At 32.3% G+C, this 17,262-nt stretch overlaps 1 protein-coding gene across 6 annotated transcripts in view; it reads left to right on the top strand.

Moving 5' to 3' along the window:
- Positions 1-16,885, top strand: part of LOC143248798 (pleckstrin homology domain-containing family F member 2-like) — a 32,176-nt gene extending 15,291 nt beyond the window's left edge. For all 6 annotated transcript variants that reach the window (XM_076497539.1, XM_076497542.1, XM_076497540.1 and 3 more), the window contains exons 4-9: positions 805-868; positions 6,563-6,688; positions 8,573-8,679; positions 9,965-10,121; positions 11,179-11,315; positions 13,276-16,885. In XM_076497539.1, the coding sequence (XP_076353654.1) occupies positions 805-868; positions 6,563-6,688; positions 8,573-8,679; positions 9,965-10,121; positions 11,179-11,315; positions 13,276-13,482 (798 nt within the window). In that variant the 3' untranslated portion in view covers positions 13,483-16,885. The remainder of the gene's footprint in view (positions 1-804; positions 869-6,562; positions 6,689-8,572; positions 8,680-9,964; positions 10,122-11,178; positions 11,316-13,275) is intronic.
- Positions 16,886-17,262: the final 377 nt, after the last annotated feature.

A 17,262-nucleotide genomic window follows, 5' to 3' on the forward strand; every position in this document is an offset into this window, starting at 1 on the left:
CTGTTTTTTACTGAACACTGGTCACTTGCAGAGTGGAATGACTATTTAAGTTTGAGTTCAAAATGATCAGGTTCACATAATTTCAAAGTTACATTTTATTTATATAAAAATGTTAATAAAGTTCAAGAGAAATGAAGATTTGTATTCTGTATGTAGAGTGTTGTATAAACAAACATTTCTTCCATTCAAGACTTATTGTGACAAACAGGTATATACTGCTGGCCAAAATCTTAAGGCCAGTGAACATTAATAAAAAATATGCATTTTGTGTTGTTAAACTCAACCACTTATTTGAGTAGAGCTTCAAAAGATGACAATAAGAAAAGGAAAATAAAAAAAACAAAAACTTTTTTAGCATTTAATATGAAAATAGAAAAACTGTGAAATTAGCCCAAATACTAGCTGGTCAAAAGTTTAAGACCATACTGAAATGGAGCATTAATTGGTAAACACGAAACAAAATTTAGTCATTTGTGTTCAACCATTAGTGTTGTCAACATTTCCCACTGACATCTCCTGTGTTACATTTGGTAAAACCATGGCAAAGGCCAAAAAGTTGAGTTTTAACGTGGCAGAATTGTTGAGCTGCAAAAGCAAGGTCTCTCTCAACGTGCCATTTTTATGTTTATTGGCCTTAAGATTTTGGCCAGCAGTGTGTGTTGTGTGTGTGTGTATATATATTAAAAAAAAAGTCAGTAGATACACATCTTAAAATAATAATAACATTTTGTTCTAAAGTATTTGTTATTTAGGAATAAAGGTTTGCTTAGATTAATCAGATTTCTTTTTTTGTTGGTTTTGTAGTATAACAAACAACACATTATTCCTCTGGAGGAAGTTAAACTGGAAAACCTCAATGATGAAGAAGGTAAGTGCTATATTTTACATTCTGTTAACTGTTATCTGTGTAGGCTCATTTCATATTTGTTACTTAAAAGAAATGTTGGAAACGTGCATTTACAAAATTATATTTAATTATTCAATTATTAAATGAGAAGTGAGTCAATGTTATAGATTTATAGTGGCAAACATTTTGTTATAACGTCATAAAATAATAATAGTTGTTTTTAATGTACATACACAGGCTCAACAGTTAAGAGTTGAGTGAGAGTTTATGCAAAAGAAACTTTCAGAAAGCTATGATTTTAATTGTAGAATTTTCATAACAATCAAAATGTGATCGACAGTCTTTGTCAGTGACTGGCAAAGATTATTTAATAGCATTGAACAATGATGAGGCTATGTTATGTCATCTGAATAGTTAAACAAATTTAAAAGCAAATAGGGATGTTCTGAAATAGTTTCTAAAGCATGTAAAATAATTTAAAGTCACAGTAAATTGATATTAAATCTCACATGCAACTCAGTACAAAGTATTTTCCTAAATGCATGCAATTTTATCCAGTTCATGGCTGAGAAAGGAGGGTGTGCTTTGTTATGTTTAGAACTGTTTTATAATACGTGACTTCGTAATAACATAGATTTACTTTTTTTGCCCTGTACCAATTCCTGTGTGCAAGTATAAATTTAAATTTTGAGTCTTTTCAAGTAATTTTTTGCACAATATTATTTCATAATAGTATAAATTTTTTTACAATGTAAACTAGCTTATAATTTAAAAGTTTTTAAACTTCATTCTCAACTGCAATAGTTCATCACTTATTCTACATTTAAAGAAGCTCAGTTATATTTGAATACAACAGTGTAATCAGAGTTCAATACTTTTAAGTTTAAACCTGAAACTTGTAATCAAATTTCTTTTGCCATTTACTTCAATTTATCATCAGATTCTAAAAGTTACCCCTCCCCCACAGAAACTGGAAGTGTGAAGACTAATTCAGATATACTCCTGTCACAGGAGCCTCTTTATATATTTTTTATAATTACCATTTTGATTATCCCCCCTTTTTTATATTTTTACATATTTATCACAAATAATTAATTTTTTTATTAAAGACCAAAATATATTGATGATTTCTATGTTTCTGAAATATCATACATTGCACCACTGATTATAATTGGAACTTTCATACAGTATTAGCATTTAGCAGCTGTTTTTCTTAATATAAAATTTTACCTTTCAGCAATTAATTTTAATTGTATTGATAACACTGTGCAACAAAATTTTTACTTGTTCCTGAGCAGAAAGTGTTATTTCCCAATTGCTTATGCTTAAAGTAAATGGAAAGAACCTGTTTTACTTTTGTGACCTGGGAGCATACAAGGAAAACATCATGGGAGACTGTATTTGGGGACTGATACGTGAAAGTTATTTACATTACAGTTGCAAATCTTGAAAAACTACTCACTTTTAAACATTTTTGTTTATTTTTGCATAACTTTAGTATAAATGAATGTAAATCTTGATTCATATGTTGTTTTATTCAAACCTTATGTGAATGAAAATGTGCAAATTTGTCCATTTTTACATAGAAAATAGGTTAATTTCTAAATTTCAATATCCAGGTCACAAAAGCAAATTTTGAAGGGAATAATGGCCATTTTCTGTACTTTTACAACATAAGCAATTAAGAAATAACACATACTATCCAGGAACAAAATTTGTGTTGCATAATGTATCCATTAACTGTTCTACAAATGAATTTTCTGTTATGATACTTATCCCCCCTTCACAAAATCAGCTAGTCTTGTTCAGTGCTGCCCTCTATGTGGATACTGTTTTTTACACATGTCACCAGCCTTGCACTCTCAACTCATTGGAATTAATATATTCCAGTGTGTGTATCATATCATACAAATCATCATGCATCATCCATCAAACAATGGTAGCATGGTATGCTCATGTGGTACATGATTCTCTTTGTACTCTTCTGTGAAACCTTCATTTTTCATTTGGCAGTGTTCAAGTTCCAGTGCACTTTTTTTACTAATTTATTACTGTGTGTTTGAATTTGTTTTCCTCTCAAAGTGGTTCCTTTTGAAATTCATTTGATTTGTTCAACTAGATTCTTTGTTTCATAATTATCAGCTAATTCATGTCGCTTTATTTCTGCACTTGAGCTTTATGAAACACTTCTGTGCAATGCATTCTGAAGTTTACCTGACTACTTTTGGAATTACAACAGTGAATAGTATTTTTCTTTGGCCTAAGGTGTGGGTGACCTGGTGATGGATTTATCTGCTTTTGTTAGTCAAGAGGTGGAATGTAACTGTCTCCAACTTTTCTCCTAGGACTTCACCATGGTTTCTACTGAAACTGCTAAGCCTTTGGTAGCCAACAAAGACTTTGGCCATCTCTTTCTGTCTCTGGAGCTTGCCAGTCATTCTGTTCAATATCTGGGAATTCTCCTAGACCTAATTTGACTTTCTTGGAATTTCCATCTCACATTTATGTATTATTTCTGTTTCCTATTTCTTTTTCACCCAGTCCTCCATTTTAAGTGTACTGTTTTTGTACCATTGCTTTTTTCCCTCCATTACCTGATATTTGGGTTATTGCTATTCTGTTAACCTTGTATTTCTCTGAGGAGAAGATTCAATTGTTGTGTCCCCCAAGAACTTCTGACCAGTTTGTCCTTTCTCACCAATGGGTAGACTACGTATTTTTGATCAGCATTTTTTTTTACCACTTTAGGAAGCAGATCCTGGATGTACTGTTAATCTTACACATGCCATTCTCTGGTATCTTTCTTCTTTATGATTTCCTTAAGGATTTTTGTCAGTATCCTTCACTTTCTTTCCTTCACTTTAACTCGTACTTTGTCCTCAATTCTGGCCTTGCATACATGCTGGTTGTTTTTGTTTTTTTCATTGTGATCTTCTATGTAGTTTTGACTCAGGTCATTTTACAATCCATATGTCTCAGAGTTGCACATTTTTGTCATTTTTCTGAAACTTCACATATTTGCTTCATTCCCTGACAATATCAAGCAAAAAGTGATAACCTGACAGTAGTCTTCTCTTGCAAATTTTGTAGCTTATTTGGTTCTTTTGAAACCTCATATGCTACCTATTCCTCCCAACCCTTCCACATTCCTTCATTTCTTTGTATTTCATATTTTCCTTGACAGACTACTACCTGTTGCCATTTATACTGGAGATTACTCTCAGTGAGGGTTCAGGTCTTGTGGGAGCTCACTTGCTAGTGTTTCTACCTTGCTGGCATCTCTTCGTCAATGATTAATGGATGCTAAAGGTGCTTTCAGAAGTATCATTATCCACTTTCTTTTCCTTTCCTGTCTCTCATTATCCATTTCATTTCCACCTCCTTGATATCTCATGACACATCTGCATCTTCCAGAAGCTGCTCAGGATTTCCTTTGCATTGAGTAGTTGAACCAGCTCATCATCTCTTTTGAGAGTTTTCTTCCTGTTTTTTGTTATCCTCATGACAACTGTGGATTGGCAGCCTGTAATTGATTTCTTACTTCAACTATTTCATTGCATTCCCAATGTTCACTATGCAGTCTTTTTCTTTTTTTTAACCCTAAGGTGGGGATTTCCACCTGGTGGCAGGTGCCAGTAATGGATATCTCCTTCAGTTTCAGCTTTTCTTTGGCTTGTTCATCTCTCAGTGGTTTACCATCTTTTTGTTCCTCCTCCATTTGTGATTTTTCCCCTTCTCTCTTACAAATTAGGTCCATTTGGTCTACTCCTTAAGACCTTCTTCATCCTGTTTATTCCATGTTTTTTTTTATCCACTCCATCTTCTCACATTTTTCCCCACTTCTTGTCTTTATCTTCCATTGGAGGAGATGTTTCACATTCATCTGTTACTATTGTCATTACATTATGCTTTCAGCTTTGTTGGGGTTTTATCTTCCACCTGTGACCATGTTCCAAACTTTGATGCAACTTTAACTGGCAAGTTCTTTTCATTTTCCTATTTTTCAGGCACCTTTTTCATTTTCCTTTTATGACGTGAATCCTACTCTGTGGTGTGTTTTTTCTGACCATGTATCCTTTACCTTCAACTCTATACTGTTAGCCAGGTAAACTCGTGCTTTGTCATCCATGGTTCCACATACTCACCACGCAGATGTGTTCTACAAGATTGCTGGAATATACCTGGTGATAATTGCTTTATAAACATGTTTGTTCTGGACTGTACTCCTGACCTGCATGGATAAAGCAGAAGGAGATAGCTGCTCATCATTTCCATGTCTTGAGTGAATAATTTGGTATGGACTGTTTTCAAAAATACAGTTTCATATTCACCCATTATACTATTTCCAGACTCTCTAATGCATTTTCACCCTTTTTGGACAGTGGACAGTAGGAGTCCTTACCATTTTTCCAGCCCCAAGCTGGGGATGGTTGACCATGAAGACACCCTCTTGAATGGGTTCCATAAAAAAGTTGACTATAACCATTCAGTTGAGAGTAGAGTGGTGGTGTTATGCTGGTGTAGATACAATGTAACATCCACAGGAGTTGATCCATCACCTTATTGGATGATGTGGTATCCATATACTATTTACACATTCTATAGCCACTGGAGTTGTTTCCTCACCTTATAAGATAACATGACCTCCTTATACCATTTGCAATAACACAGACTTGATCCATCACATTACTGGTTGATGTGGTTTCATGTTCCACATTTCCATACTAACTAGAGTTGATCTGTTGCAAATGCAGGTCACCCCATTTGATTGGGAGCTCTCATACTTCCTTCACAAGGAGATTAGTTCTCACTGTTGTGATGCTTAATTTGAGTGATCAGTCAACATAAGTCCTCACACAAGTTGATTCCACCCTTTTGATGCTAGATGGTAAATCCCAGAGTGCTATAGGATGTTGATCCTTGTGTAGTACCCAGTAATCAGAGTGGGTCTTAATCCCAAATACCAGGTTGGAGGTGAAGACAGTATGACCCTTATCCTATCCATGAGGAGGTTTTGGGTATAGTTGACTTGCCGAATATGGTTTGATGTGCACTAGTCATTTTACACCTAACAGTTTCTGTCTTTGTGTTTTACAAATTCTACACATCAGCAAAGAGTATACTTGACATGGGACTGGCATGGTTCCTATCCTCTTGTTCCCGAATCTCTTTCTCTTATGGTCAGGGGTATTCCTTTGATGCTATTGGGGGTGCTTCTATTATTTCTTTGCACCAGCCCTCCTCCTTATCAGTGTGGTGTTTAGCTAATCTTCTGAGAGGAGGTAAACAATGTATTGGAAGTTATTATTTTCCAATACTGAAAAATATTTCTGAGAGTTACTCACTCTACTCGCATTTCCCCCCATTTCTTCCCACTTCTCTGGTGCTCACATCTTTTGACTCACACTTCAGTATGAAGTTTCAGTAGAGGAGTGTAAAAGAGAGTCATGTATCCTGTGAACATGCTACACTATTGTTGGTGGATGGATGACCTATGAGGATATGCATGAGAAACATAGAGGAATGTACTAATTCCAATGAAGGGGGAGTGCAAGGCTTGTGATATATGTAAAGAAAAAGCTTGCACATAGAGGGCAGCAATGAATGAAAATTGCTAATCTTCTGAAAGGAGGTGAAAGGTATCCACAATACATAGGAAAAATTATAACTTCGTGCTTTTGAGGTACAATAATTATTTTTTTCACATTTTTGTAGTATTAAAAAATGGGTGGTTCATCAGAACCCCAACCAAATCTTTTGCTGTTTATGCTGCCACAGCTACTGAAAAGTCTGAATGGATGGCTCATATCAACAAGTGCCTGGAAGATTTATTGAAGAAAAGTAAGACATTCTTGTAGAAAATGCTTTCTTTGTTCTAAACAAGTTTTCAACCATTGCAGTCTTCACTTATCACTGAACTTTGTTGTTTTTAATAGCTTTAATGATTAATCTGTTTAGTTTTTCAGAAGTTTATTTTACAAGTATGTTATTTTTTGCATTTTAAAAATATACTTGTAATGTACAAGTTTCTTTTAAAGTACATTTTTATGGGGGTAAATTATATCATTGCATTTAAATTAAAAAAAAAATCTGAAACGTACACTCAGTTTACGTATATAAAGAACTGTCATTGAAATTTTCAGATTTGAATTTTTTTATGTTTATTTTTTGTGTATTTTATCAGAAATTTATTTTACAAGTAGGTAAGTAATTTTTTTGCATTTCAAAAGTAAATTTTTGTCTATGATTGAAGAAAAGGTTTCCCCTCCTTCATCTACATAAATATTGCCTTATTTTTTAGTTAGTTGCAAATCTGATAATAAACGTTATACCAGTAGAGGAGGGGTTCTAATGACATAACTTTTCATAAATCTTTCTGTAGTCTAGTCATACATTCAGTCATACAATGGCATTATTGGTAATGTGGTTGACTTAAGTGCTGGAAGATAAATTTACCACTTAACATCATATTTACAGTTCCAAGCTGAACCCTCCTGCAACTGGTATTATGTTATGACATTATCACTGAGGTTTTTAGTTTATACTGGTTTTGATGATGGAAAATAAAATCCACATTTTCATAGAAGTTTCCCTTACAAGTATGTTACATGTTTGCATAATTTATGTTTACCTAAAGTAATAATTAAAAAAAAATTACAACTTTCTAACCAAAATTTAGACTTTTGTCCATCATTTGGATGTCTTTTTTTGTTCAGGAATAGAACTGTTTAAAGTGCCAGTCTACTAAAATAAAACATACATGAAACAAATATGTTGTCTTTGTACATGTTTTATGCTGAGATAATTTTAAAACACATTTTTAAAGTAGGTTGTTTAAAACCTTAAAATGAAACTCGTTGTAATTTTTGTCTGCAGCATAATTACTTATGAAGAGTTCCCACCTGTCCATGTAAAACATAATTGGGCCAGTACATTTATTCTGCTTTTTTGCAATTCTTAAGTGTGTTAGACCCTTATAACTTGTCCTTTCCTTCACCATTGTGGGGTTTATTTACATGACTGGTTTCTGTTTCATAACTGTCAAGTATTTAAAAAAAGCTAGCATAGTTAATATGTACAGAAAAGTACTTTCCAAAATGTAAATAATTTCTTACGTTTTTCTAAACATAACCCATTTGTATTGAAACATTAATAGCATTTTGATATTTATTTTAGTGTAAGGCAGCTGCATGTTGTAGATACCCAAGTGTAGAGGATGAAGTTTTAAAAGTCCTTTGCAGTTGGTCTCCAGGTAACTGTGTGTATGGTGATGATAGTTTTTATAGTATTTTGGTGTATTGTGAAAGGTGTGTTATGATTGGTTGACTTACTGATGGCTTTTGAATCTACAGGAAGTCTCCACCAATCAAACAGGGATAAGTCATCCAATCATGATGCACTTTTCACAATCTCTCAGAATATTGTAAAGACCAATATTACCACATACATACTGACCTGAAGATGAAATGCAGGAGACTTTTGAAACCTTATCCTCTACTAAAAAAGTTTTATTACAAATACTTTGTCTAGACAATCTGCCACACAAAAAGTAGTAACATTTCTTGTAACATAGCCATCTGTTTTCAGCACACATTATTCAAAGACCTACAAAACTGTGAAGATTTTTATCACACAAGCTTATATTAAAAATGGATGGTGGTGTAGATACACTTTCAACTCTAAGAAAATGGACCATGATTTTAACATTTAGCTATTTTTAAATAGCTGGAAAGAAGCAGTCTACTGAGCATGCTGCAGTGTGGGTACCAGATGCTGAGGCCACTACATGTATGCATTGTAGAAAATCTCAATTCAATGTGATTAACAGGAGGGTAAGTACATGTATACAGCTGTAAGGGTTTCTTCATGGTCATTGACCTTGGAGTATCAGACATGGCTTTGCCTGATGGTCTAACAAAGTTTCTTGTGGATGTTGGTAAGTAGAGTCTTGGTCATTAAGAAACAACCTCAATAACTTTTGAGAAGTTCATGCAGAGCCTTAAAAATTTTTGAATTCATTGTTATTTTTTTAAGGCTGTGAAAGGTTATAAAAAGGTTTTAATCAATCAATGACATATTGAAATGAAATCTTAATACTCATGGTAAACATGCATAAATAAGGGTAACAAAATGTGCCGTGTTAGTAGGTGAGAAATACACATCATTGTTAAACACATTGGTATCCATTGTAAATATCTTAAAAGTTGAATAAAAATTATAGAGGGTGCTCAAATGATTCTTCATTTATAAATAATTATTTTTTGATGAATTTGTTTTAAAAGTAAAGTTTAAATCATCTAAGGATTGGTATTGAAAGGTATCACATTTTGTTAGTTGACATCTGTAGAAACCATTCCAAAACAAAAGTGTGAATTTAGTGGTTCATGAAAAGTGAATTACGATTCATATGTTGGTTTCTGAATGTGCCAAGATATTTTGGGCTTAGTGTTCCAATTTTCTTTGCTAAGTATAGATAAAAATAAAAGTGAAATAACCTAGCAATTTGAATTTATCGTGTCTACAAATCTTGATCATAATGTCATTTACTGAGGAGGTCTGGATGGAACATAATGGGGTAATGCTGTAGCTAAAATATCAGGATATTAACAAAATATTTTGAAAGAAACTATGTGAAGTTTGTTTGTTTGTGTTTTCTTATTTTGCTTCATTTTAATTTATCTTTCTGCTTTCAGCTGAAAAGAAAAACGTTTTTATAATTTTAGTTAGGTAGTCTGATTATGTCCTGGTAATAGTGTTGTATGATTAAATATTAATTTCTTAGGAGTTGACTAAGTTTTATTCATACAATTGAACCAAATGGAAAGTAATATTTTCACTATAATCAAAGAAATGAAGAAAAATTACATTATTGTTTATGTATTTCAACAGTAGGTTAATAGTAATTCAGAAATATAAAAATCTTTTTAAACAATATTTATTTTTATTTATTGTGAGGGGTTATAAGGCTTGGAATAATGATTTGTTTCTTTTAAAATGCATCTTTTGAAATTTTTCAAAATTGTGTTTTAAATTCAGCTTTAACTCTTCAGAAACATGAGAATATATTCTATCTGTGATGCAGTTAATTAAATATATACTTGTATCATTGGATTACAGCATCACTGTCGTAAATGTGGTGCAGTTGTGTGTGGAGCTTGCTCAAACAAGAAATTTCTACTTCCGTCCCAATCGAATAGACCTGTACGCGTGTGTCTAGCATGCTATAACACCCTCTCCAAGAGTGCAACTATTAACACTTTGGAAGAAACACCAAGTAAAATATATGAATTATCGTGTTTGTATGTGTGTGAGAGCTATAATATTTTGTGTCTCAAGAAAAATATATCTTTTGGAGCTGTGGATTATTTGATGTTGTAAAGTATTGTGCAGTCTCCATTTTAATAATTTTTCTTTTTAAATTTCTGTTGGATTTTAATATCATTTGGAAATATTTTTGTTATTATATGGTTGTTACTTAATTTATTGGTTTGATAATTAGTGTAATTTAGTTGAGTTTTTCTTATACTGCTGGTTTAATAACATCTTCAAAACTGCTCTGATAGAAATGTTTAAAACTGTATGTTTATAGAGCTATCAGGGTTTAAAATATGATTTAGTTTTTTCACTTATGTTGACCCTTGACGCTGGACATTGCCATTGGCGATGGTGACACTGTCCACCTCAGTTGTGTTTTTATATTTTTAAGTGACATTGGCCTTTTTATCTCTTTTTAATTCAAAAATTGTACTCTGTTTTATATCAAAGCCATTCCTTTTTATGTGTCTTAATAATTTTACTTTTTTACCAATTATTTGGTGCAGATAGTCTAGTTGCTTTGTACCAATAATGTTAACCAACCAATCGTGTAACAGATAAGAGAGTTAAAACTTGAAGGACAGCTTACATTTTTTTATTGTAAAATATATGAAGGAAAACCCTGACAGCACTATAAATCAAAACTAATATTCTTACAGGAAATTAGAGTTCCTCACAAAATCAACATTTTCAGCTGTCTTGTAAATATGTTAAGCATTTTTAATTTGCAGTTAATTTTACACAACCTTGTAATAGGGGAAATGGAATGAACAAAGTGATTTTATTATTGCTATGGGAATGTTTCAGTACAAGAGATCATTAATAGAGAAATACTTTACCGTCTAGTTTTTTAGCAGTTGATGAACCTATTGTAGCATAGTATTTGTTATTAGCATGTTTTAAAAGTTGTGTAATATGATTGCCTTAAATTGTACCCAATAAAATTTAAGGTCAAATGAATGATACTTGATATCGACTTGCACTTGCCGAGTAATATTCATTATATTTAATACCAGTGGACAGTAAGCAGGAGCTTCCTGATTCATCTGGTGAAGATTCTGATGAAGAAGGAAACAGCAATAATCAGAAGAAAAGAGCTGATAGTAATGAAGAGGCTACAAGAGATCTTGAGGTTTTGAGCATTGATGATAAGGTATTGAACTATTTTTAAAAACTTACATGTGTTGTAGACTACATTTTAAAAAAATTGTTGAAAACTTAGCAGTAGTTTTAAAACTAAAAGTTTTAATTGCGAGTTTGATGTGAAGATGTGACTGTTGAAAAAGTAGGTTTGAGTTTGTGAGTTGATGAATAAGATAGTTTCTCTAATAGCAAATTTCACACATGTAATGTTTTTTTGATGTGCAAATTCTGTTACAATATGATTAAAGTTTTTTTTTCTTCTTATTTTTGAGGCCTGCCATGGCCAGGTGGGTTAAGGCATTTGACTCGTAATCTGGGGGTCGCAGGTACGAATCTCCGTCTCGCAAAACATGCTCGCCCCTTTCAGCTGTGGGGATGTTATAATGTGATGGTCAATCCCACTATTTATTGGTAAAAGAGTAGCCCATGAGTTGGCAGTGGGTGGTATTGACTAGCTGCCTTCCATATAATCTTATACTACTAAATTAGGGATGACTAGTGCATATAGCCCATCATATAGCTTTGTACAAAATTCAAAACAAATAAACAAATCTTATTTTTGACTGTTGTCAGTATTTAGGTGTTGTGGCTGAAGTCTAGTTACTAGTTATATTTTCATTGTAATTTAGAATGAAAATGTGTTGTTGAAGTTTAATCATTAATATTTTGTTAGAACCACCTGTGATGTAGTAATGATGCATCTTATCTTGGTAATTAGTAGATCCCAAGCCATGCAATGTTTCAAACAGTTTGCAGATGGCTCAGTCATAAGCTTGGGGAATATAATGTTGAAATGTGGGGCTCAACCTATTGTGAACACAGAGCAGATATATTGGGTTGTCCAGAAATAAATATCAGAATTCTCTGATGACACTTAGAAGCTGGATGTTGAGTAACTTATCAATGGTTGATTGGTTTAATCCAATGTTTGTTACTTACAAGGTGTCTTAATTGTCTGCTGTTTCAACTCAGAGTAAGTTTTGCAACCCCCAAGGCAGCGTGGGCGAGAAAGACTCTCATCTGATTTTCTGCTATAACTTCAAACTTGGACGAAAAGCTACTGAAACTATGTGGAACATCAACCAGGCATTTGGCCATGGATCTGTTACTGAATGTACAGTTCAGTGTTGGTTCCAAAGGTTATGACATGGAGATGAAAGTCTTGAAAACCATGAAGGTCGTGGAAGGAAGCCATCCTTATGTGAAAACACATTAAGAGAAACAGTTGAAACAGTTCCTTGCACAACAGTACATGAACTTGCAGAAAAGCTATGCACAAGCAAGTCAAGCTTTGTCAACCACCTGAGTGTAATTAAAAAGACAAAAAAAAAGTTGGATAAGCTGGTTCCACATGAGCTGACTGAAAATAAAAAAAAATTGGTGTTATGAGATCTGTCAAAGATGATGCTTCAAAAATTTAATGAATTGGGAATTGAGGTTCTGCCTCATCCACCTTATTTCTCAGACCTTTCCCCTACAGATTTTCATTTTTCAAGCACTTTGACAACTTTTTGAACAAAATAAATGATTTAAAAACTAAGCAGCTGCAGAAGCAGCTTTCAAGGAGTTTATTGACTATAAAAACTGATTTCTACAGCAGAGTCATAAACAGCATCATTATATGTCGGCAAAAGTGTGTTGAAGCAATCAGTGCTTACTTTGAATAAAATATGTTTGTGTTTTACAACACTGGCTTATACTTTTCCAAACTTTGTAGTTCAAAAATGACATTTCTGGATAACCTAATACTATTTTATATAACTTTGTGGTCATTGAAATAAAGGTAAAAATAAAAATTGTATTTATTATTATTTGGTAATTATACTATAATATTTAGTTTAAATTTACAAGTTATATGGATTGTCTTGTAGTATTGAAAAGATAAATTTGCTGTATAATTTGCTTTTGATTAGTTTAACAACATAATTTTGACATGAATTGTTTCTAACTTCCATTTTTTAAATCCTCAGCCAACATTCTACAGAAACCATTCAGAGCTGGAGATGTGTGAGAACACTACTAAAACTACTGAGGACAATCAGAACCAACCAAATAGTGACAACAAAACAAATGCAACTAATAATGCCTCCATCACAGACATTTCTGAAAGTTGCAATGAGTCATCAGGTGTGATCCAGTCAAGTGACTCCTCTGTAGAACACTCCAGCCTTTCATAGGTCACGCAGCATCAGTAACCAAACCACAAGCTCTATCTAATCGTCACATCAGGAGGCTAATGAGAACACTGTTAGTGAGGACAGTGTTGGAAATTGTGGCTGCAGTGGAGTATGGGGCTCTGAATTATTACAACTGAGCATTGTGATGTCTCTCAAATTAACTTTGAATTCAGTAGTAAAACAGCGTTTAGAAGGACTTTGTCAGGAACAAACTTGAATATCTTGTTGTTTTTTTTTGCTTTCTCGTTTTGTTTGCTTTTTTTCCAGTTATTTCATTTGTAGTGGCAAAAATAATACATGGATTTAAAAATGGTATTTATAATAATAATTTGACTTATTTTACAAAATTTAGTATTATTTTAATTTAGATAATTTTAGTTTGATTTTTGTTTCTAATATTTTCTCTGTTGCAATTATCACAGCTAGAACTGGGCTATAAGTCACTGATTAACTTATCTTCGTTAAGAACATTGTTCATGCTAAATGATAGAGAATTATTTTGTTTCACATCTGAAGAAACAGGTAATTCTTAACTATACTTATGTTTTGAAATTGCAGAAAGTGTAGTTTCACTTGGAGAACAAATGATTTTCTCACATATTTTTGATACAAAAAAACAACACTAGGTGGCTTCATTGTCGTTTAAGAATGATTGCTGAGACTTTTCACACTGCAAGAATGGGAAGTAATTAAGCCTTAATATGGAATAGAAAATAATGCATTTTGCTATTTTTTTTAATGTAAAACCAGCCATAAGATGAACTCTTTTTAAAAGTTAAAATAAGGGTACTCTTATAATAACACTTTCTTGGAAGAAGTCTTTAATATTTAAAAAAAAAGAAGGTAAGGGTTACAAATTGATAGGCTTTTCTATATCTGTTATGAAACTGATAGGCAATGATCTTTTGAATGGTAAAATGAATAAGTTACCTGTAGACATGGTTAACAAATTTGTATGTATAATAATAAAAAAAAATTACATCCAGACACAGCAAATTGATCTATGAATGTGTGTGTGTGTTACAAGTTCTGATGGACAATATTTTGATTATTCTTGCTTTCATATGTTTCATTTGAGTTTTTAAAATGTGTTTTTCTGTGATAAGCCATATAAAGATTTTTTTTTTTGAGAAACTGTTATGATTATTTACACAATAGATAAAATATACATTGTCTTCTTTCACAGATTTTACTGTCTGGTTCAAAGCCTTTTGTAATGACTGTGCATGAAGAACTTGTTTCTCAGATATTCAAAATACTGTGAAAACTTTGTGAAATATATTGACATGTTAGGTAATGGTAAAAAAAGATAAACCTAAAATCGTTTCATAACCCAGTATTTTATTTAGTTTGATATTGGAGATTTTCAGGATGACTGCTTTAGAGCATCTCAGTGCTCTTTAGATTTGAGAGGGGTTCTGTGTAGCTTATTGAGTTACATTACAGGACTGTGAATTCAGGAGTTCAGGAACTACAGCCAGTTGGTGCAAAAAATGTGCCCTGGGCTATGAGTATGCAATAAAAGCGATGATCAAATTCCATTATGTAATAAGACAAGAGTTATTGAGTAGTATTGACTATCTGTCTTCCCTTTATCAGTTAGTTCAAAATTAGGGACAGCTATATGCAAAATTACCCTTGTGTGGCTTTGCACAAATTTATGTAATAAAGATAAAGCAGTTAAACTGATACAAGTATCCTTCTTTATAATTATGTATATTAATAGTTTACAAATATTCATAGATATATTTATTGTACAAGTTAGTAGAAATGTAGCAATAAATTTTAAATTTGTTTCTTAGTATGTTTATTACCTTATAAGTGGGGAGTTTCATGAGGTTTTTTTTTCCAACTTCAGTTATAAAACATTGTTTTGTTTCAGATTTGTTACAATGCAAAATAAACATTCTAATTTTCTTGGTACTGATTATAAACTAAAAATGATGGCTATATATCTTTAAATGGACTTTTTTTTTCCATTCACTTTGAACAGTTCCAGAGTAAATTCTTTACTAAGTTGTTTGCAAATGATAATGAAAAAGAAACATCTTTATGAACATGAAACCTTGGAGATAGTTTGACTTGGTAATGAATAATATTTGTTTTTCTTACCCAGTCAAGCTGTCTCCAAACTTTTATTTTTTTAAAAAGTGCGATCCTTTTCATCAAAACCCTATAAACATGTCAAGATAGGGAAATATTTAGTGCATATTTTGTGCATGTGCAGACTGTGAAAGGTATGGTGCAGACTAATTTTTTTATGTGAATGCTTTGAAAACCATTTAGTTGGAATCACTTTAAATTTGCTTTCATATATCTGTAGGTGTATAATCTTTATTATGATATCCTGTCAGTATCACATCATGCTCGTGGTTGTCTTGTAAAAATGAGGGATAAAAGTTTAATTTGCTAGGTATTCCAGGCTACCTTTACTCTTCAAAGTGGTTGGTTTGTTTTTTTTTTTAACTTGAGATCTTTTCTGGGTAGACTATAAGCTGGCCAGCAGCAGGTTGTTATCAGACAACTAAATTATACACATTTATTTAATGAATAAGAAACGAAAATGTGTATTATTGTTTTAAATTTTCAACAACTTAAAAATACAATTTGTATATTTTGATTTGCACTCACCTGTTTCTTAGTTAATGTTTGTTTTGTGTATTTTTTTTTCCAATTTTTGAGTAAATTGCATCAAATCATTCACTGAAAAACAAATACACAAAATGGTCATCGATCTGGATACTGGCATGATTGAGAAACATTTACGTTTGTTTCTGCTACTGTTTTGATTTATAAGGTTAAACGTCAATGTTGATGTTATGCATTTTTTCTTTTCTTTTTTTGCAAAACGTACAAAATGTTTTAGAAGAATATTTACTAGTTTTCACGTGTGTGCATTGCATATTATCTTCATAAAGGTGTTTTTGAAATATTTTATATACAGGTATTGTATTTTCTGGAGCCTGTGAAAATAATTAACTTCGATTTAAGATGCTGTCATAATCTCGTACCTTCTTGAAATACTAAGTTAGAGGCGTTTTGTTAAATGTGGAAGTATTTATTTTAGAGTGATCAAAGTGGAAGAATGAGTTGCCAACTAAGGATAACAACAACAAAAAAACAATTATGGATAATATGTGTGGAATAAACTAATAAATACCTTATTTCAAAAGCTGTCTTAATAACGTAATAACGTGTTTTCGTAGTTGATAAATTTTAATTTCTACCATTAAAAAGTTGTGGTTAAATTTGTTGATAATATTTTTTTGTTTGTAGATTATGGACATTACATTTATGATTTAAATGATTGGTTTATGTGGTTCTAAATTTCGGATACTATGGGCTTCCTTATATTTTACAAGAAATATGTTTAAGAAGTCAATAAAGTATATTTTCAAAGTTATTTCCATCTCCATGAAGATTGCATTTACATGTATCGTGCATTTGTTTTTGTATGTATCTTTTCATCACACTTAATGTAGTTTAAATCTGTACTTTCCCTTTAGTTGCAAATTAAGTAAGACTCGAGACTCGTCATAGTAGAACAACTATGTCTTGGGAATAAGATATCTGTGAGAGCCAGTGATACAAACTTGTCACTCAACAGAGGGGTGGCCTCTGTTCACCAATTCTGACTTTTACTACGCCTCAGCATTTGCGAATTGAATACCCTGCCAAATATGTTTTATGCTGTTGTGTCGTTTTATTAAACTGTCCAAGCAAAGAATTGATTATTCTGTATTTACTAGAACGTAATTTACGTTGATAAATTGTGAGATA

Source organism: Tachypleus tridentatus, chromosome 4, assembly GCF_004210375.1.
Source record: "Tachypleus tridentatus isolate NWPU-2018 chromosome 4, ASM421037v1, whole genome shotgun sequence".
NCBI classification, from domain to species: Eukaryota; Metazoa; Arthropoda; class Merostomata; order Xiphosura; family Limulidae; genus Tachypleus; species Tachypleus tridentatus.